At 37.5% G+C, this 23,848-nt stretch overlaps 1 protein-coding gene across 4 annotated transcripts in view; it reads right to left on the bottom strand.

Annotated features, from left to right (window-relative positions):
• Positions 1-23,848, bottom strand: part of JPH1 (junctophilin 1) — an 84,245-nt gene that overhangs the window by 30,071 nt on the left and 30,326 nt on the right. For all 4 annotated transcript variants that reach the window (XM_055800410.1, XM_055800413.1, XM_055800411.1 and 1 more), the window contains exon 3: positions 254-372. In XM_055800410.1, the coding sequence (XP_055656385.1) occupies positions 254-372 (119 nt within the window). The remainder of the gene's footprint in view (positions 1-253; positions 373-23,848) is intronic.

Genomic DNA, 23,848 nt, shown 5'->3' with positions numbered 1-23,848 from the left:
ATTGCGGCAAAGTTGTATGCTTGATACTGACTTTTCAACACTCAACTGTTTTTATACAAAGCAATAGTCATCAAATGATTAAAAAATGAAAACAAAGCCTCCTTGGGCAATGTACACTCTTCATGACTTACAGATGATTATTGTTTCTGTATAAAGGACAACATTCAAAATGAAATCAACTTTTTCCCTTCACACAAAACCTTTTCACTGCAATTAAAGAAACCTAGCCACAAAAAAAACAGTTCACAATTACCTGGTTGGTAGAAATTTGGTGAAAGTTCTCTGGCAACTGCTCTTGCAATATCACATTCCTGGCGAGCAGCCTGAGCAGCCTGATCTGCAGCATCAGCTTTAGCTCTTGCATGTGCAGTTCTGTACGGAGTAGAAAACAGTTTATATGTGGAGGAGTATTTTACGAGTTGCATCAATAATGTAAGAGCAAAGGACTAATCTCCTCAACTACCAAACACTGTCTGTATAGGGCACTCATGCCCACTTGCTGTGAGTAACTACAAATCAAAGTATTTCAGAATCAATGCATTATTCCCCTCAGTTCTTCTGTCCTGCCCATAGTTGTGTTACATTTACTTGTAGGTATACAATTTACAGCCCAAGATTATAATTATAATTTGTAAACAGAAAAAAATAGTATCTGACCAAACCCTGGGATTATTATTTTAATACATGTTACCAGAATGTATACAAAAGTGTACAGAAAGTCAGACTGGGCCACCACACTGTCTCCTAAACAGGGGTCTGCAAAACCAAGATACATAATGTTCACGGGGACTGTGGAATGTTACTACCTTTAAAACATTTCAAAGTTAATGCTCAGTGTTGGGTGCCATGTAAAATTTTTTGGAGGGCAAAACTGAGGTATGTTGGCCCAAAAAAATGAGAAATGTCTTCCACAATCAGACCATGTTGGAAAGGAATGGGATAGAAAATGTGTGTGATGCTTCAAAAGGCACTTGTATAAATGGGGACTTTACAGATCAAGTTACAAATTCCTGTAACTCACTGAATTTCAATCTAAAACAATCTGAAAAGGCAACTTTTCTGAAGTCAAGACAACAGTTTGGAAGTTTGTAAAGCAATTTGCCCTCTGCTTCCACTTTTTCCTTTGCTGTTTCTTAAAAAGCCTCAAGAGCAGCTTGCGCAAGTGCCTCTGATTCCAGACTGTGCAAACTGATAGTTGTGTTACTGCAGGATTGCACCACTGTTTGTCCCATCTTCCCTCCCCACTTCATTTTTAAAACAGTCATCTATTTAAAAATTCCTGATGGCAGTGATCTCTCTGTGCCTTTACAGCATTAGCACATCGCCCAGAGCTATGAAATGGCTCATTAGAATGGACAGGAAGCTAAACATGGCAAAGTTTATTGAGCCTCTAGAGATATTAATAAAATTTCTAAACCAGAAATGTTAAATCTTATGATATCAGGAATTTTCTCATAACATTCTAGTAGAAAACTGATACTTAAGTAAGGGAAAAATTAGTTGAGGACAATGGCAGCAGCAACTTTTATCCCATGTGCCTGGTGATACCAACAACAATCAAATAAATGAAAACTTTCAACAACTTTGCTGTAAAAATTCAGGTTTCAAGGAATAAAGAAGAATTCTATGTAGTTTAGATGAAGCAAGAATTAAACGTTAGCATTAACCAGACTGAACACCAAGAGATTAACAGTATGGCAGACTTTGCATTTCTAAAAGGATGTTTAATCCTGTAGGGTACTAGTATAAACACAGACATAGAAAACCCACATAGACAGTTTCATCTGTGGTGCCTGGAGAAGATTTATTTAAGTTACATCCTCCCTAAAATGTGTGTGGAGATAAATGTTGAATGTTATTTCAAAGCTTTGCTTGTCATAATTTACGGATAAATATCATCAGCTCATGCTGCCTTCTTGCAGGTCCCTCTAGGTCTCTGAGAAAAAAGATAATGAGCAAATAAGCAGTAACACCTTTGACTTGTACTCAGGATGGGGGAAAAGAAACTGTTAATCAAAACAAATACACCGTAAAATCCCACATGTGTTCCATGCAGTTCATGAATGGTTGTATGGTATGTGCTTGCTTAGTAACAGTAATCAAACCCGTTCTTTCTCTATAATCACTATTTCCAATTAGATGAGCTATTCTTAGCTCCTGCATAATTGTGTCTATGTAGCATAAACTTAATGAAGCAACCCCAGCACTGGGACATTGTTTTGTGAGACAATAATGTAGTCTGCACATAGATAAACTAGACACTGATCATCCTTTTGTGATGATAGAACAACCAGACTATTCCCATAAAAAAATAGTCTTATGCTATTGCCACTGCTAGAATAGACATTTAAAAAGCTAATATAGTAAATGACCAGCATCAGGAAAACATACTGCCAGGATAATAGTTATTTATTGATGTCTGTGAATTTTCTCTGTTATTATATCCAAGAAGCAAATCACACATTCTGGCCAAACATACAGTATCAATTAGTTAAGGAATTAAATGGTGACATGAGTAATAAGCTAGTGAAACTTTGTCACATGAAGCTGAGCAAAGCAAGTCACAGCAGGAAGAAGCCAATGGAACAGAAGGTAAATGAGCACTGCTTTCCCCCGCTGCCCTATCTCACACCTTTTTTTTTTTTTTTTTCAACTTGCACTTCCTGCTACTCTGTCCCTTTGTACTCACAGTCAGGAGCTCCAGCAGACCAGAACAGGAGTGACTGACTGTTCAGAGATGAACGCTGCCAAGGCATGTCTCTGTGACACACTTGCACAGAGCCTCAGGGCTGTACATTCGCTGAGAGACAATGCAGCAAGAGGAACTAAACAGGCACAGCGGCGTAAGGCACAAGAACAGCATTTATGCTCCTGAGCAGGCCTTCCACCAGTCAAACAGAAACGTGTGCACGTGGCTGTGCTCAGACACTTCCCTGACGGTCTCTTCAGCCAGCATCATTGATGATGACATACAGTGAATGTGAAAAGAACAGGAGAAACCAGCAGAGCTTTGCCTGTGAACGCAGGCCCTTCATTACTTGCATTATCTGCTATTTATCACCTTGCCATTTGGATGCTTTCCTGGCTAACTTCAGCAACGTGTACTTCATTGTCTCAATTTCCAACTGCATATTCAGACATTTCTTTCACTTTTGGAACACTTATAAGTGTGGGACTCAAATAATTTTTCTGTTGCTATTTAATTTCCTGGTGTTTTTATTCTGACTTCCACACTTAATTTGTCTGTATATTTTCCAAATTACCTGCTTAGTTACTGCTGGTTGACACTACATTTTGTTTGTACTTGTTTTATTCTGCCTTGCATTGACCTCCACACTATCAGAGTGCTATTATCAATGACTATGGAGAAATATATTAGTTTTGAATGACAATGTTTATAAGGGACAGCTACCAAAACAGGGTAGCCCCACTGGAATAAAATCCATTTGCTCTATTTATGCTTCACACAGTTTGGGAAAGCCACCTTTACCTTTTATTCCTGGAGTAATTTTGTCACTGTAAAGTCTCAAAGTTTTGCTTATTATCAGTAATTATTAATGCAAATGTGAGTCTATGATAAACCAAGTCGAAATGACCCACGTTTCAATGACAACATCTACCTGGGAATTTCTTATTTTCCCAGAGAGCTCTACATCTTTTGCCACAACAACAGATTTTTATGAGAACTTCTGAAAGAGAAAACTCAAAAAAATGTCTCCTTTCCTCTCCCCTAGCTAAGGAAAAGACTGCAGCAGGCTTTGCATGCTGTTCCACACATCCTCCAGGAACAGTCAATCTGAAGTTTCAGCAGCAAAATAGAAACTATGCAGGGAAGTAAGCAGCAATCAACTGGCTGCAAAACAGCATGGGAAAATACTGACTTGCTTTGCAATGCTGCATTCAGGTTCTAACCCACAGCAAAGGACCTTTAATGATTTTTCTTTCAGGTGAACAGGCAGTCCGTTGTAAAAATTAATTCTCAGCAACTGTAACGCTTAATACACATTATTAACTTTTAAAGTGCCATGTGTTTTTATGTGTTATCTACTTGAAAGCATCATACTACCATTAATATTCCATGTCATGTCTCCTACACATGCTTGAAAGCTTTCAAACCATTACAAAATTAAAGTATTTAAAAGAAAACAATTCCTATTTAGAGGGACAATCTACCTGTTAACTAATGAGTCCACATGGTGGACTCATGGAATGGTGAATACAATCAAGACAGGGACAAAATTAAGTTGCATCTGTGGTAGGAATCAAACTGTACTTACATTAAAAAGGAAGCCACAGCTATAGCTCACGCAGAGTGTTGGTGCCAGCATGCGGAGTCCCTGTATCTACGAGTCTCTGTTGCCAGTGGGTGAGGAGGCACCAATGTGGAGGACCAGTGGCTAACTGTAACTTCGTTGTTCAACATTTTATTTAGACTCATATTAGGGTCTGATTTTGAAAGAAGCCTGAGCTTTCCAGACTGTGGGAGAACTGATATCACTACTGATACTTTTCCATTCTGTGTTTGGTTGGGTAGGTAAACATATCAGATTATGAGCACAGTCAGGGGCTTCTTACAAGCAGTTTCCAGCAATACTACAATCAGATTTCTATCTACTTATGTCTGAAAAGTGACTTGAAGGAGGAGTACTGAGGGCTGAAGAGCTTAAACATTATCTAGCATTCTGCAGCAACAATGTTTATTTATAATGCCATGTGTCTGGAATGCATTATGTAATGTTTATCTAAATTTAAAACCCTTTTAGAACTGTCCATTTCCCTCCAGATTATTTTGTATTTCCATGGTATCCTTCAATGCACTTGTAATGCTGCCTCATTCAGAGTCAACTAAAAATGTAAGCAATATATGTTTACTTTGTTTCATTTTTCAGCTTTTATTAAACACAGTGATTCCAGCATAAGCTTTCCAGGAGCTTGCTTTCTATTTCTTAAAATGATACACATAATATTATCTATTTGCCAAATATATGAAACACAATTACGTTCCTATTAAATTATCCTAAAGTAATAATCTTAAAGTTACTTATTAACAGATATCTGTATCGGGAAAAAACAAACAAACAACAAAAAAACAACAAACCAAACCAAAAACCAAACAAAAAAAAGCACTACAGGCTAAACCCCCACGAAGTTCTCAAAGATACATTTAATTTACGACAGCTATCAGGTTTGTCTGAGTAACATTACATATTGTGGGTTACTACTTATATAATCCTTTTTGAAACTGGACTTCTCTAAAAAACAATCCCATCTCCCTTAATTCTAAAATTCAGTGATTTTTCTAGACAGAGAAAAACATTTTGCTGTTTTTTTCCAAGTATGAGACTTTCTAACATTTTTATATTTCTATCTATTGGAGGCTCAATTCTGCAAAACCAAGCTCTGATAAAACTTCTAGAGATCAACAGTATTTCCAGGAAAAGAGGAGTTGAAGAAGAAGGGGAAAACATTAAGGAATGATTCTTTGGTAGCTTAATTTTCTCCTTATCCCCATTTTATTTCCATATTCTTCTGATATTATAGATCAGTAACGAATGCTAGCAGCTATGCATTTTTTAACGCTGCAAGTGAGAGACTGGCATGCTAGTCATCCTCCTCAGTTTATCTCAGTGATAATACTGGGTGAAAAACAATATTCTGCTATGGTAGGATTAAAAACACATGCATGTACAACTAGAGCTACCCAAGAACTCTTGGCTTCACCACTCTCAGCAACTCATTGCTGTAACATACCTCAGAAATTAGGGCAGGTCACTGAATACCAGCTAGAAATGAGAGTCACAGAGAGTTACAGAGAAAGACTTACAGATACTGCAATAAAAGAGCTTCATGTCAGTGAGAAACTTAAAGTGCTCCTAAACTGCAAACTGAATTGAACAAATGAGCTACATGTTCTCAATCAAGAAGTCGGAACTTAAAAACTCTCCAAAGTGCTTTAGTTGATCAATCTTGTTTGTGCTTTGCTAGATTGTAGTTTCAGCCAGGAGGCTCCTTCTTCATGAACTGACTTCACTCAGGAACTGGACTACCTTGGTACTACTGGTCAAGTCTCATGTAGGGATAAGCACATTTATTATGTACACACTGCTGGCACATTGATCTGTATCATTTTACCTAATGGATTTTGCTTCTGAAAACTCCTCCTTCCCAACTAAATCCATTTCTCAGTTTTTTTCAGGCCTAACTCATATTAGAAGAACTGAAAAAATTCTAACCTTCAGTTTAACAACAACTGAAAAATGGAGGAAATTCCTTACAATTGGCAAACAGCCAACCTGATTTCAGTACTTGAAAAAATAACCTGGGGGTAATGACTGGTTAGCCAGATGTCAGCCTTGGGCATAAGTAACAGCATAAATAAACTGGGTCTACAACCACAACAATTTACAGACTAATAGTATATTGTGCTGGACATTGTGCTTTAACAAAGAGTATTTTGCCAAACACTTCATACATATGTAAATATTATGGGTCCTATACCTTATCTAGATTGCCTTGACTTAACATACTTGGATTGTTTTCAAGGTTTCTGATTTTGTACCCTATGGCAACATAATTAAACAACAGCATAAATTACACGGACTTAATAAGGCACATCAAAATGGATTAAAAGCTCACCCTCTGACACATCTGAAAGCTTAATGCAAAAGACATCAAAGCAAAGGGTTGATATGTGCATTTTACCATAGGAATTGGGTTTTGCTCTAGAGCTGTTTAATATTTAACTTTTATAATGTCTCAATACAAGCTAAAACATACTATGGTAGAGTAGATTACATAACTTCTGGATTCCAAAAAATCCCAAGAGGACAATTTACTGCAATGTAACATTACTTCAACCTAAAGTTTACTGTAACCTGAAGTTCAATGATAACTCCAAACCCCATTGAATTTAACTGTACTGAAACAGAACACTGGGAACTAAAAATCTAGTCAGTTTGGGAAACTGTCATGGAAAGCACAGAAGGAGTGTAAGATCACACTGGCTAGCCTGACACACTGCAGCAAAAGGAAGAGTTAATGTGGTCTTCATACATGTAGAGATGGAAATCATGTATAAACAGGAATTTGTTCTTTCTGTACTACTAATCCAAAATCCATAAACCCACTAGTGGAACAATGCCCAGCCCATCTACATGTCAAGAATGAAAAAGAAACGTCAGGACCACAGAACAGCTGAGGTTCTAAAAAGACAAGCTTTTAAACTAAAACTTCTTGAGCCTCATATCTACTCATTCTTAAAGACCGAAAAGCCACTTATCGTGGTATACACATGGGTGTCTGACAGTAGAAAATGGGGAAGAAGAAATGGGGAAGACAAGTGTTTCAGATAAAGACAAAATTGGTCCAACAATTACAAGCTGAATTTGGGCATAGTCAGCCTTGAAATCTTTTGGGTATATTTTACAGATGGATCTTTCTAAGTCTTTAACATTCTATTAGGCAGCATACCAGAAGTCCTCTTTAATCCATTTTCTGAGAAAAATATGACATGGTCTTTTGTTTACAGGAAGTGAGATTACATGATTTAGGGACTGTTTACATTAGGTATTTCAGGCATCTTACATAAGTGCTCTGATCATATCATTGGAGGCACTTCTCTTACTCCATTAAAAATAAGAAATTTGAACTATTTACAGTTTGGTCTTCTGAACTCTGTGGATGTCAGACTCCTGTAATGGTCTGTACGAACATACTCTGCTATGCCTATGAATATACAAATAGTCTTACGGCAAACACAAATATATGCATTTGTTGAGAAATCAGTCGCCTTCTTATGCCAAGATTCAGAACCTGTTTGCATTCTCGTTTAGATCTCTCTGGTCCATGCCAATAAAACCAGAACCGCTCAGCAGCTCGGGGGTGCTAAGGTACATGTTTCTGTAACTTATGTCACATGTGTACTCAGCAGTTCAGAAAGATGTTAAGTGAATGAAGTACAGGATTCCATAAAAAGAAGGTACTTCTTTTAATTCTCTTTTAACAATTGACATGTATTAGTTCATTTTTCCTAGTCTGTCTTTCAGGCTCTCATTCTTGCCCACCTGTTTGGAAAAAGACTCACATGCAGATGTATGAATTTAAGAAGTGGCTTTAAATTGCTGTTAAGAACTACTAGAGAAGTTGCATTTACATGGGACTCTTCCTAACCTTAGGTGTCCCACTAGCCTTGCATTATTTACGTGCAAGTCAGCTAATCTGCCCCTGGATAATGGAGCTGGCTCTTCATGTGATGTATCCAATTTTATCCATCATTCTGTCAGGAGCTTGAATGAATGAAGTTTTGCTTTCATATTGATTGCACTTGACCCTAGCACTGGTGCAGAAATCTTGAAGATGGCACAGTCATCAGTTTCAGCAAGATGAACAACATCATTTCAAGCAGAAAGCAAGTTTTCCTGTAGGGAAATGTACACTTCGGGCAAAATACACTTCTGTATACTATGCACATAAGCATTTTCCCCCCTTTTTTGCCAATGGTGTTTCACTGATAGTATCTTTTCATGCCACTAAGTACCAAGTAGATCTAGAGAAAAGTATAACTCTTGATGTGCACTTGTCTATGCTACTTTATAGGAAAGACCATACCCTATCTTATTTTATTACCAAGTCTCCTTATGCACAATATTTTCTTCCAGTTCCCTGGCACCATAATGTTAATTCTTGCAGACAGAAGTTTTTTTCGGAAAGGGGTAAAGGAATATCTGCGAACAATTTGTTGTTTCCAATCACCAAAGCCAATTACATTGGTTGACTGAAAAGAGCTCTGAATCTAGCTGGAAGCATAAAAAAATAAATGCACACTTGAGCTTCAGCTGCTCTTGACAACATAATTTAGTGAAGAAAAAAAAAGGAGGTAAACATGTTTCTCTTCCCTTCATCATAAAATAGGAGCTTCAAGGAAAAAGAACCCCATGTAATAAGGATTCTGCACACAGAAAGCGAGCCTGCTCAAGGAGATGGTAACACATGGACTGTTGTGATCATTTGCGTAGAGAATTTCTAAGGTACATTTAGTGCACTGCACTTTCCCCAGCCACACATTTTTTTTTTAACTGTTCTCTACCTGGGACAAATGAAATAAAATAGTAGGTATGACAACTGCTATCATCACCAATGTCTGGTGGCTATTCTAGACTGCATGTAAGAAAGCAACAACAAATCATCATCCCAGGGATATAGCTATATGAAAAATGAGAACATCTGACACGAAGAGACTATGAATTATTTTGTATCAAACTGGGCTGGTTTTTCAATTTAAGACATTATCTTAATATTTTTCAGTGTTCTAATGATTTTTACCACTTTTGGTTACTTGCAAAAATAAAATAAATAAAAAAACCCACCAGAAAATATGAAATCAAATGTGCAATTTTAGGAAACAATATATTTTAAAATATTTTTTCTTATAATAATTCTAGTTAGAAAACTTACAGAAGCTCTATTAATCAGTAAACTTATCCAGGAAAACTGTGTCAAACATCATCCTTGACAACGTCTATTGCTTAATCTCTCCTCTATGCAGAGCTGATGTGGTTTTTTAAGGGTAAGTTTTTGTAAAATTTTAGAGCAAAAAAGTCCACAGAATTACAGATATTTTAGCAAAGAATACCAAAGGTATTGTAGAGCAAAATACATAATACAAAACCAGTATCTTATCTCTCTTCACATCGTAGTACATATAACTCGCAACACACTGGTTGCATGAAAAATACATTACAGGAAATTACAGGAAAAATGTGATAATTTATTTAAAATTCTGTGGGTTTTGCTGGCTTTAAAAAATGTAAGATAAACTCCCCAGTCATAAATACTTCTAGGAGTATTCTTTATGCTCTTCCTAAGTAACTTTGGCAGTCTATAACTTATTATAGTTCTAGTATCTGAATCCAAAGACTTCATTACTGTGCTTGATAGAGGAAAATAAGAAAAAAGTCACAACTGAAGGCTTAGTGGCTTGGTGCTTATTTGTTTTTCTCTCTTCCAAAAGCTGTAGCGCACACATTTATTTCTGCCATTTTCTCAAAAATAATAATAATAGTATGGAATTGAAATCTTCATAACAAAGGCAAACAGAAAGGATACATTGACCATGGAATAAAGTTTAAATCTAAAATAGTTTTGGGAAGGCTTGAAAAAATATCTAGAACATACTGGCAAAGAAAATAATTCTTTATGAGTTATAATAGTGCAATTTATGCATTTATAACTAAAAAAAGAATATGGTGTAATTAAGCTCTTTAAATAACAAACATTGACATGAATTCAAATAATCTGTGGCAATGTTGGTTTTTTTTTTTTAACTTTGGGCATTAAAATCCAGTGGGGAAACAAAACCACAGTATTTTCATCCTTTTAAAGGCATTAACTGTATGTGTTTAAATTTAATCTTTGTGTCCTTAGCAGTCTGACAGCCAAAACTGAATTTGGCTTATCTTTCTTTGCATGGTTCATTTCTGTTCCCCAATCAGATGCCAGATGCCTAGAAAAATAGTATTAATAGAAAAATGTCTAGCAAACCATTCTGGGATTAGTTCTTCCATTTTCAGTTGTTACAAATTCTGACATGTTTAAAGATAACTGTTAAAAAAATTCACAGAAATACTTGAATAACAGCAAACAGTGATACGTTGTATCTGAACAGCTTAATTAGCCAAAGGCCTAAGCTCTCTGTGAAAAACAAGTGCTCAAGAGGAGGGATGGCTGTATGTGATTTGACTTTTCTCCAGGCTGGCAGATATGAATCAAGTTGCTCATATTATACATTGAACACCAAGAGACTGAACGATATAAACAAAGGAAAGACTTTGATGATCCTTCCATCTGTAAACATGTAGTAACTCTTAACTGAAGAGTGCTGCAGATTGACAATAATGTCAGATCATTTCAGACAGAGCAGGTGACAGCTATTTCACAGGTTTTGTTCTCTCCAGCATGAAGGAAATACAAAACGTGGGTTTATGATGAATGCAATTAACAGCTTTAAAATAACTTTCTTTCATACATATACCCCCACCCAAATAAACATATATGTATATATTCACCCTCCGTAGCTACCTACAAAGTTGCCAGTAACACACAATTTGAATAAACAACCTGCATGTCGTATGAGCTACCGGAAAAACTGAAAAAACAGGAATGTTGCTTTATGTTGGTTCCCATAAGGTTGATGATCTTGCCTAGATGCCCACAAGGCTTTTGTGGCATCCATAGACTGCTGAAAGAGAGTTCACAGCAGCCTATTTATTCCTGCTTTGAGTGGTCCTTGACTGCTTTGTTCAGCTGAAGTCATGCAGATCTGCACAGTAAGGCTGAGGATTCATTGTTGTATTCTTATATATTTAGCGGTAACCACTTCTGAGAGTAACAACTTACTGCAGACGCATCAAGTCTACTGTTTTGAGACCCTCCAAACAGAGCTAGTCATGGTCTATTTGCTACTTTTTCTTCCTTACTGCAGCCCTTGTCTGGAGCCCTGATATTCTCCCCCAGCCTCTTTTAGAAAGCAAGTATTTTCTTTCCTGAGTCACTAATAGCAGAATTTTAGTGTAAATACTACAGTGTGTCACAAAGGAAGAATTAAGTCCCAAAATATTAAATCCTAATGTCTTGTTATCGTCTCTTCACACAAATACAGATTTATCAGACTTTCCAGATCTATCTAAAGGTTGATGGATTTTACTGACCTTGATAACTGTGACACTGGAGCAGGTGTAAGACAAGCATCTCCTACTAGGCAATATTGTTTGCTCCCCCTCCCACCAAAAAGCTGTTCCTGCTAAGGCCCAGTCTTGAGATCTGGTGCCCTGATAGGCATGCAATTCCTGAGCCTCAAAAATTATTCTCCTAGTAAAGAATCCTCATTAAGTTACCTTCCTAAATTGCAGATCTCTGAGCTTTTATGAGTACTGGAGAGGGGCCACATGCTGAATCCTCTCCCTTATGCAGAGCAGTGCTACCATAGCTTGCCAGAAGCACCAGATCTGCTCTGCCTGCACTAAACGACAGTGCTGCACACACACCAAAGTGTTTTCCAGAAGTGCTGGGCATTTCTACATACATACCCGACTAAGTTCTGCACTTTTCATGTCTTCAATAAATAACACTACAAAAGTAACTGCTACTAACACAGAAATTCATGTGGCTGGCAGCCAGTGGTAACTGCATGGGTCTGAACACCAGTGGGTGACAGGAAAATGCCTGCTATTTTTCTTGAGGACATTAAAGGAGCCTCACCATATCAAAGGCATGCAGCATGGCAGGGAAATCTGATAAATCCTGGGAAAGGCATTGTCCTGGAACAAGCCTGTGGGCTGGATGAATGATCTTGGAATCACAGAATCGTAGAATGGTTTGGGGGACTGTAAATACCATCTAGTTCCACCCCCCCTGCCGTGGGCAGGGACACCTTCCACCAGACCAGGTGGCTCAAAGCCCCATCCAGCCTGGCCTTGAACACCTCCAGGGATGGGGCATCCACAGCCTCTCTGGGCAACCCGTTCCAGTGTCTCACCGACCTCACAGTAAAGAATTTCTTCCTAATAGGTAATCTAAATTTACATCTACCATGTTTTATTTAAAAAATATTACCCCTTATCCTATCACTATACTCCCCGATAAAGAGTCCCTCCCCACCTTTCACGTAGGCCCCTTTTAAGTACTGGAAGGTTGCTATAAGGTATCCCTGGAGCTTCTCCTTCTCTGGGATAAACAGCCCTAACAACAACAACAACTTATTTTGTCAGGTTGTACACCAAGATAAGATAATCCTTCCTAGAGTCCACACAAATCCACCTTCACCTGAATGTGTACCATATTTCATGAATCTCATGGAGAAACATGAAAGTCAGCAACAGGGAAGGCCTCAGCCTAGCCTCTGGGTGCTTAAAGGAGGAATGGAGGATATTCTTGGATGGAAGAGCAGGGAAAGTAAACATATGCTTCCTTGAAAAATTCGATAACTCAAGATGACCAGTGCAAGGTAATTCAAAGATTATCTCATTTTACATAACTAGCAAAATAGTAACAAGAATAAAAATCTCTCCAACAAACGATAGTCAGAATTTCAGCTAAATCCATCGATGAAGTGTATGTCTACTAAGCATGAAATCTAACCTCACATAATGCTTAGCTGAATATTTAATAAAATGTGAGGGTCTGTTCCATACAGCAGCCTCGCTGCTCCAGCATGAGCATGCTCTGGCAGCAAGTGGATGTGTATGGAATATGATTTCTCATTGGAAAGTAGAAGTCACTCGATAACAAGTAGAGACTTACCCTGCAATCCTACTAAATAAATAACATTTTCACTGTCTGTGAGACAGATGTTCAGTGAAAGGCCTGCTGAGATAAAGATTTTTTTTTCTACAAAGTACAGCACTGAAAAGACTTGATAAAGTACTGTAATAGGTTAGTTTGTAAGGAATTCTGTGGAGCTCCTCCAACATAAGTTGAAATGTGCTTTTGACAGTTTCTAACTCTTGTGCAAGTCAGTCCAGCCATAAAATCTTGCATTTTACTCTTTTTATTGAATGGCTAACCTGTCTAGTAGCAAAGTACTTTTTTGAGTATTCAAATTGTTGCTGAGAAAATAGGATACAAAATGACCTCTTTTTGAAGGGCCAAGACGGAAACTAGATTTCTACCTGACAGTCAAGCTGGAATTCCACAGAAACAGGCAGAAATATAAAGAAAGCTTTTAGGAGTTCTTCGGTCTACCATTTTCACACACTTTAATCAGAGTTCACATATGCATAAATTAAACTTTTCTGTAGGTTTGTTAAAAGAGCCATCACTGGGGAGAAGAATGATACCCTTTTCCCATGTTTAATGGGTCTGAATAGAATTGAAACTGCAGGGCTGTTTAATTCCATCATGTCTGGACAGAGAGCATACTGGTCACAACATGAATCACTGCACTATAGTTCTCTCATCACCTAGTTGTCTAAGTAAAAATGAAAGTGAGTTCCTTATTTTAAACACATCATATATTTTATAAAGAGTGACAGCATCATGGAAAAGTTCAAGATGCAGCACCTTTTTTTATAATTTCAGGTACATCATGCATTGTCTCTGTAGAAATGCCACAAACAACGGATCATTCTTACACTTTAAATGTGCAAGTAGTACAAGCCTACAAGTGAGACACAGAGACAACTTTTGATTTTTTTTAATATGGGAAAGAAATGGCCTTTCTTATCTACCTTGAGAAAACACACAGTGCCAAGAAAGCAGGAACCTCATCTATAGAACTTACATGAAGTAAGAAGGTCAATTTTCCTTGAAAAAGGCTTCACAGGGAAAACAGTCTTTGGAGAAGGAGAGGAAACAAAAGCTGTCTAGCATGGAAGACCAAACCTGAATGGGTTGGTCAGGAAAAATTATATTTAAGGGCTCAGCCATCTGAGGTCCTAACAATTAGTCTTGAGGCAACAGGGCAAGATAAGAGTCTGAAGGGTCATATTTTCTAGCGTGGGTTAAAAGGAGATCTCTGCTTTCTTGTTAAATCTATCAGTTGTCTCAGAAGCAAGAATATTGTCAAAGAAAAAGGAAGGCTGACTCCCATCGCAGCATCTCAGAAACATTTGGCATAAGACTCTGTCTGCAGTGCTGGGACAATTCTTTTGGCAATTGTGCAGCCTGTGTTAGAGAGCAGATGTGTCAGTCCCCCATCAGACAGAGTAAGAGGTCCCAGGTTTTTTTGGTGAGTATATGCCACCAAATCTACACACTGAAGAACCATGAGCTCTAAAAAGGTCCCACTTCCTCCAGAACACCTGAATCTACACAGCTACACACTCCAGGCCATAAATGGCCAGGATATCCAGTGTGTCCATTTCTTCCTGTAAAAACTTCCTGGCTAACAGTGGACCCTTTTGTTTCACAAAAATTGAGCTCTTTGTTATGAGAACAAGCTATGGCTATAGAAAAGCTGAGGTATAGTTTCTTCACAGAAAGGTCATGTCATTTGGGGTCTTTGTCCTTAGGCATGCTTCTCCTTGACAGAATCCTTCTGTACAACTAATACCACTTAGGGGGCTCAACTGGAGCCAGCGTAAAGATATTTAAGCTCTTTTTCTTGCCTCTCTCTACAAATTAGTCATGTCTGTCTTTGGCTGGTGTCCACTACAGTGTTTTCATTGAATTTAGCAGTCACTCATTAATGTGAAGATGACCCTGCATCAATAAGATGCTGACATGACATGACTTCCCAGATGTTAACCATCCACATATGCCTCGATCTTTTGAATCTCCAGACACATTAATGATGTGCCATGAGACCCACTTCTTCCACATACAGACTCCTCAGTGGTAAAGCCTCAGATTATGACAGGAAGAAGACTCATCTCTTGGTGCAAACTAGTATCTAAAAGACAGTGCCTGAAAAAAGTGAGATGGGAAGACAGTTGAACTGGAAGACTGTTGAATTGCCTGCTCTCAGCCAATCCTGAGCATTACTTACAAGATACTCCTATAAGATGCCAACCAGGCTGGTGTTGGGTAGAACACTGAGCGTGGGGGAACAGCCCCTTGTTCAGTGAGGAGGGCAGAGACAAGAGAAACCTCTTCCAGGAACATTGTACAGATATAAAGTGCACTTGGTACTACAATTTGTACGTGGGCTGCTATCTCAAAACCAGTGATGGACCAGATTAAGTGGCTCTATCTCATTATCTGTAACTGGGATCAATATTGAGACCTATACTGGAGTAATTATGGCTACTGATGTCCATGTTGGGAGCATCAGTGGTGCTGTCATTCTGAAACAGTTATCCCAGCAGGGTGTAAGAGCTATGTTGCTAACTCTTTATTATTCTGTGACATTTTGCTATGGCAGTTGGGCATTAGTCTGCTCAGTGGTGTACTTCATGGACGCTAATTGCTTACAATAGAAATGCTGGAGCTTACTTTAAGGTTTGATGAGGCCATGAGTTGCTACAGAAGATAGAGTTTTAGTCATGAATCTCACATATTGTCCATTCCCACAGATAAGGGCAGGCATATGAAATGTTTGAACATGCAGTTTCTGTAGCAAAATCATCAACTTTTTTATCTTGTCCAGGAAAGAGTATGTTAGTTGCAAGATGGACTGAATTCAAAGGATGCAGATTCTTATCTGCTCAGTTTAGAAACCTCTGGGCAGGGGCATCTGAAACAGAAAATACTAGATCAGGACAGAGGCAGAATTCTGGATATTCTGGAAGGTTTTGGAAATGTTTGAATTGAGAACAAGTGTTTTCCATACCCACCGCATTCTCTCACTGACAGTGAGAGGGAAATAAGGAAGCCCCTTCTATGCTATTCTTCTACATGGAAGTTTTATACATCTTATACTATGCTATCCTACACGAAAGTGTGAAAAATCTAAGCCAGGTATAGGTCCAGAAAGTATGCTGCTATTAAAAAGAAACATAACAGCCCTCTAGTCTAACCTGCCTGAAGTGTATACACACCTAGAGTGACACACACCTGAAGAAGGAATGCCATCTGGTGAGACTGGAGCATGATGTACTGCAGTGCTGCAACTGAATGCTGCTTCTGTGTGAATAAGATTTTTGCCAGTGTTATGTCAGAGCTCAATTTAGCCCTGTTGGAGATGGGATAATTAAGCAAAGAGTCGTCCACCTCCAGCTGATTACTTTTCCTCCTACAATATCTCTGTAGTAAAGCATATGAATTACATCTAATACAAGCTTCAAAAACTTTGACAACGTGAAGTTTGGAATTCAAAAACTTTAGAATATTTTTTTTTAAAAAAGAGACGTTTGGTATCCATCTCTCCTTGAAGTAAACTAAAGAATAAAGATCTGTTGTTTAGGTCAGTTAATAGGGTATAACAACTAATAACCAATGCAAACAACTGCTTTTCTCTTAGTACTGGCAATGTCACAACTAAAATTACTTGCAGGTTATACCTACTTTCTCTTAATGTCTTCTCAAGTAAGTCAACATATTATCTTTAAACCCTTCTACAATCCAATGCTCTTCATGGTAACTACAGTACTAATGCTATCCATCTATACTGTCAGTGGTCTCTTTTCTTACACATGAAAATTATTCCAGAAAAAGATTTGTTTTACCTATAAAATATAACAGTTAGTTTGGAGTAAATCCATGAAGCCAACTGCCTTCTGCATCAAGCACTTTCAAACCCCACTAGGAAAAGGGACTGTTATCCTGAAAGTGCACAAAAGAATTCTGAATAATTAATCCAGAATATTTTATATATAGAAAATTTTACATACTAAAAAGTAATTAAGCTAAGGAGAACAATCTCTATGTTGATATTGTCTGTTGATTTACTTACTATGAATCAGATTTATTCTTTTTAAATTATTATTTTTTTAAATTTCCCTTATTTTAATGCTTTTTGGATGGATCAAATCATGTTTCTCTCACAGTTTGCTGGGATGAAAAGCTGTAGGACAGCAGCAGTGTCACTAATCTCAGATCAAAATATTTATGAAAGGTCTGACAGTTTTTCTCTCTGTTATCCTTCAGATGACATTTTTTCAAAGCGCTTAAGAGGAACAAAGCACATGTTGTTTAAGCAACTCCCCTGAACAATGGTGTTGCCCCTTAACAGTGTCAGGCTTATGTCAGAGAACAGAAATGTTAAAAGACAAGAAGCAAAACAGGTTAGTAAGGAAACAAAATTTGCTCAGTAGCAATTAAGCTGTGAAAGCAGCTAGCTACTACACAGTGGAAAGACAGAAGCAGCAGCCGAGTCAAGATAAAGAAAATAAAAATTACAAGTAAGAAAAAAATGTATCTTCAAATCAATAAACAATAGAGCACAGGAAATTCCTTGGTACCTGTATGATTTTAAATGGGCAATTTTTGTCTTTTTTATTGTGAGTTATGAAGGCAAGAAAAGCATTAAGGATAGTCTCTGAAATCAGGGATGGAACTACATTCAGTCAGACAAAACACTGAATCCTTGACACTTAGGGTAGAAGACAGAATTGCAATTCTTGACCAGGTCCAGAGGAAAAGAGGAGTTTAGGCATTTTTTTTAAATTGTGGTTTGTTGGGTTTTTTTTAAAGCACTATTTATAATTTCTAGCTTAAAATTATTTTGACGCTATATGTTTCAATCTACAGCAACAGATACTCTCTGGCAGGCCTCAATAGTTGCTTTGTTTATTTTTCTTTATATGAGTGGCAATGAGGCAACACTGTCTCCTTGTCAGCATATGCACATGTGAGATGTTCAAAACTGTAATTTTTTTTTTTAAATTTGTACTTTTTTGCAGAAATAATAAATTCAAACATGGAACTTGTTTATCATTTTAGATGTATTCTCTAATCTGTTTCAACACCACTAAAAATTAGGTTGGAGTTATTATGTTTTACATATCATAGCCACAAAATCTGTTTACCACTACATGCATGAGAATTTAGAACTAGCTATTTGAATTAATGGATGGAAAAATAAATGGAATACTAGCTACAGAAAACAGGTAGAATTTAGCAAGATTAAACTGGGTGACCTTTGCACAGTTTCACACATTCAAGGGGAATGAAGAACAGTTATCTTATGGCCTTTTATGTGGCAAATGTGGTTTTGTTTTGCTTTTATACTTGTCTTCTATTGCATCATTTTTATACTATATAAATATGTACACAGTTTCAGAAACAATAGCAACTGAAGTATTAAAAAAACCCCAATTACTATAAAAGGAAATAATACCGAAAGAAATACTAGATCCCATGTGCACGGTCCTACTGTTCAGAGGATTCTTCTCTGGCTGGCATTTTGCCTGAATACATTTTTTCCAGGTCATCAAATTCCTGTTTACACTCACACAACAAAGGAACACATTAGATCCCTTTAAGGGACTATGTAGGACAAAAAATCCTGGTAAAGCAAGGCTTCATGAGTTTCACGTGTGTTTAAATCTGAGGAAGAGCACAGCTGAGAGGAACCATCTTCTCTTCCGTCAGCCTCAGCCAATCATTCCTGCACTCAGATTAGTCCTTGTCTCATGTTCACAGCTGATTCCTGGTACTGGTTCACTAAACACATTTGCAACTACAGACTTCAGGAAAGAAATAAGGAAGTAAGAAGGCTGAGTAAATACAGAGCTTGGTATAAAGACTACTCAACTTTTTTTTGGCGCTGGGGGCTAGTAAGCCTTGGGTCACTCTGTTCTTGTTCAGTGACGAATTATTTCTGGTTTTGTAGGAAACATTACTCAGGAAAATGCAACAACAAAACACGGAGCAGCTGCTTCTCTTTCACAAACAGTTTTTGCTCCAAATGCTGGAATTGCTTCTATCCCTCCCACAACAAAAAAAGGATCAGTGCATGATAACAAAGTCTTTCTGTGGTCTATTTGTGTGATTGTGAAATATGCGCAAGGACTTCATGCCTCATATAATTTGGTATATTCTTTTGCAGGTGCTCAGTTTGTACTATCACAGAGTTTTGGTGAGGGGAAATTAAGCAATGAGATAGCCCATGAAACTAAGATGAGCAGATTCACAAACTAAAATACCATACCTGATAAAGTTAGGCAAAGCAAACAGACACTACAGGAACACTGTAATGGCTGCTTTGGCTCTTGACAACTTTACAATGTACTTTCTCAGTAACTTCTCATCCTCTGTAGCAAGAAGGAAATACGTCATTCCTCACTTTCATGGAGTACTTTCTGTCAGGCTACTTAGTGAATTGTGTTTTGGCCAAAATCATAATCCTGTGGTAGTCATGCAGTAAGTAATTCCAAAAAATCTAAGCAATTCAGTAATTCAAGATACTTTCCTCTAGACTTAAATTGTGCAATGATATCCTTCTTACTTGAAATATCAGTCCAATTCCGAGTTTACCTCCATAGGTAACATACTCATGTTGGTATAGTAACTCTCACCACATCCTTTAAGAGATTGCTCTGCTGAGAGGTGATCTTTGCCATTCTTTAGGAGAACATCCCTCACTGCAAATATAGACCAGGAACATCCAATGGGAAGCCTGCCTATGGCAGCACAATATTTTGAGACATGAAAAAGTACTGTTTCATATACAGAAACCAAAAAGACTACTAACAAAGAAACCAAGATTCCTATTTACATTTTGATATATGATAATCAGGATGCTTTTACTTGAAATGATAGACTGGAGTACAGTCTTTAAGAACACTTCTTTACTGTGGAGGTCCTCTTGTGGAACATAAAACAGGTAATAAATAGAATACTTCATTTGAGACAGATGGGATCTTCTCCTTTATTGATCATGACACACAATTTAGAACATGCATGAGTAAAGCAGATAAAATGTAGGGGGAAAAGTTCCCCACCAAAAAAACCCCAAACTTAAAAATATACTTAAATGTGAGTAAAATCAGAAACAGTTGCTCATATGCTGTCCGGCAATGCAGGACACAATATGGTTACATTTTAAAGTGCTTCCAATCTTACATGAAAAGGAAAGTGACTGTAATGAACAATACATAGGTGAGTATAGACACTGTATTTTAAAAGCATCAATTTAAATTCAAAGATGTTATTTAAAAATTACTGTTTGTCATGCTATACTGTAGTGTCTTACCTATGGCTCCAAGGCTTGTCATAACGTCTGGCCCATTTCCTTAAAAAATCTCTTTGTGGTGCGGAGAGGGGCTATCTCTGCCTTCAGGGCAACATTTTGATAGCCCAAACGCTCATTCTGCCCTTTTTTTTTTTTTTGACAGAAATCTGTTGTGTATATGCATAGGACCACAGCCAGACCACAATCATCTGTTTTGCCTTTTGGTGACTCTACAACATGTCACGCAGCTAACTTGCACCATAATGCAGGCATCTCTCTGCACTTAAACCATGCATACTGTTTTCCATTGCAAGAAAATAAAGCTGTCCTGTGAAATTTTACTACAGCTATGCTGTTTTCATCACCTCAGCTAACAACAAATTGCTTAACTGAGACTTTATTCAGAGATTTACCAAGTTTTTCACTATTTACTATAAGAACTTAGTCTTTCAAATAATGAAAAAAACAAAATCAGCTGTACACACCAAAAATAAGTTTCCTTTAAAAAATCCACTTAAAAGTTCTTTGTAGCTACATGAAGATTGTTTAAATGAGTGCACAGATTTATGTAATACAAAATTAGAACTATTTTGCTTACATTCACTGCATCTTGATGCTGACATTAAGTCCCAAGACAATAAGTACATAGCAAAATAATATTAACTGATATTATAAAAATTAATAAAGATCATGCTTTGCTTGCAGCTATTTACTTGATGTGGAAAACCAGGTTATAGCTGATGAGATGGAAAGAACGATCACCATAGCAACAATTTACCACTTAACAATGAAGGGGGAAGGGTGCATCTTCTCCTACTTGCACATGTAAACAGTACGAGTTCAAAATTCTCAAGTCCAGCTATGTATTTTGTTCTTTCAGCAATATATGCAGTGAAAAAATTGTATTAGTGCTACAGCATTACATTCAGCATTATGTTAGTCCTGTTGTCAATGATAAGAAATTCTGTACCAGTAAAAGAAAATAATGATTATGATTTTTAATTAAAAATCCTCCTTGTCAGCATAAGCCATCATGAAAAAGCTTGTCTTGCTGGGAAATAAAATAACCCAATGAAGTGGTAATGAATTAAAAAAATAAATTGCTTTTTTTCAGCAACGTAATTCATGTATTAAAAGAAAACCTAAATGATATAATCTATTTTAAAATAAATCTTTTGGTTGAAAGAAATAAAGATTACACATGTAACAACACAACATTATCTATTACTGCTCTGGCTAATTTAAAAATGCGATTTAAGTGTGCTTTCCTAATCTTTGGAGTTATTTGTTGCATGTCATAGGAAGGATGTATAATTAAAATATACTTGACTTGGTTTTCCTGTGTCTGCTCTCTGCCTCCTCCCCATGCACACAAGAACACCTCAACATCTGTAACTTGCATCACGCTGAAGTTTACTTCAATCATCTTCAGTATTTTCCATACTGTTTAGATACATTAAGATGAAAAGAGCACAGTGAGGAACTATCTTCCACAGCCACTGAAGCAAACTGAAGGACACTGGAGTCTTCATTAACTGTTTTGTGTACTCAGCCTTTAAGACAAGCATTAAGCTCATCCACCCATTCATTATTTTACCTGGGCAATTCTACCCCGCCTCTGCAGCACGTACACTTTATCCCCAAAGTGTCTTAGTAAAATAGGGAAATTTAAACTGCTCACATACTACATGACACAGGGATCGGGAGCAAAGCATTATGAAGCTCGGCAATGCTGCATTTAGATATGAGGAATAATAGTCCTAATACTTTATAAAGATGTTTAGATCCTCTCATAGTGACTAGGAGAGAGTCTGACATACAGATTAGGTACTGGGCAGCACATTAAACACCAGGAAGCTTAAACTTGCTTAAAGGAAATGCTCAGAGACATAACCAAAATACACTCTCTCATCTGGACTTAAATTTTCAAGAATTTAAGTTCTAAATTTATGCATTTAAATATGAATGAGTGGCTTATGGTCAGTATTCAGAAAACAGTGCCAAAGGCAGAATTTGCAGTACCACACATCCTTTGTATCTCTGTTGGTGATTAGGACACTGAATTGGGAAGCTTGAAACCTGAATTGTGGATGCCTGCTCCTAGTTTGAATGTGTAGTATGTATGTATCAGGAAAATGACTTAAGCCACCGAACTGAAGAGTTCTTTTATGGAGATCAGATACCACCTTTTTGGTTGAAGGTGGGCCACTCTGCTGCCAGGATTACAAAAACAGTTGGTCCAAAAGGAAAGGAAGAAAGAGGGGAATGTGACTTGAATTTATATCGATGTAGCTAACTTGGGTGAAAAACAAACAAACAAAACAGCACTGCAACAGAAATATGCAGAATCTACACAAAGCAACATTGAGGGGCGTTAGCAACTATATGAGATCACTTAAGCTTTTTTTCCCAAGCAAAATTTTACTGCACCACAGTCTATATCTAAGATGTGACTAAACTAAGAGCAGCTCAAGAAACACTCCCAACACTGTGCTTAAAATATGGTGGTGCAATAGAATGAATGACTAAGTAAATTGCCAGAATAAGAGAGATTTCAGAGTAAGTGTGCAGAACAGCAGAGCTTTTGACAGAAGGTTACCCATGGCTGTTATACCTAAAAATGATCCGTAACCAGCAAAAAAAGTCTTTTAACATTACCTATGATACACAGGGAGTACAACTCAAAATTAATTTACAAAAGAGTGCAAATCTGTGCAGAGCTCGTTAATTACTCTGGAAAAAGCTCAAAAGAGTCAGGAATGATGCACCCAAGTACAGAAAAAATGGTAAAGGAGTTCTTAAAGCAATCTTCCTACAAGAAGGAAGCGCCAGACTAGTGCTGCTGATCAAAGTGCCTTAAGAAAGATTAAAAAAAGCTAGCTAGCAGTACTATGACTGAAACATAAAGAGGATTTTTGTGGACAAAGGGTTTAATCACTTTCAAAAGCTAAACAAAACACTACAAAAAACTCTACAGAAAAGAGACAACATAAAGCACTCATGAGTGTCAGTAGCAGGGCTGCATGAAAGCACCCTGGGGGAAAGGGATCAACGGTGCTCATGCTGTCACACAAAAAATGCATGCAAGTAAGTCATTATCTGTCACGGCACTCAGACATCCAGAGCACTATAGATATGGCTGCAGCACAGCAGCTGAGATCTTCCAGAACACACACAGCCACATTAACTGTGCTTGAAGCCCATTTTCCTTCTTACACAGATCAACACAAGCACAGGAGAGGCCTGGCACTGCACCTGGCGGGGGACACGGCAGGGCTTCATCTTACATATGCAGACTAG

Source organism: Falco peregrinus, chromosome 3, assembly GCF_023634155.1.
Source record: "Falco peregrinus isolate bFalPer1 chromosome 3, bFalPer1.pri, whole genome shotgun sequence".
Taxonomy (NCBI): domain Eukaryota; kingdom Metazoa; phylum Chordata; class Aves; order Falconiformes; family Falconidae; genus Falco; species Falco peregrinus.
The sequence above is the reverse complement of the archived record's forward strand: the minus strand, read 5'-3'. Positions and strand labels throughout refer to the sequence as shown.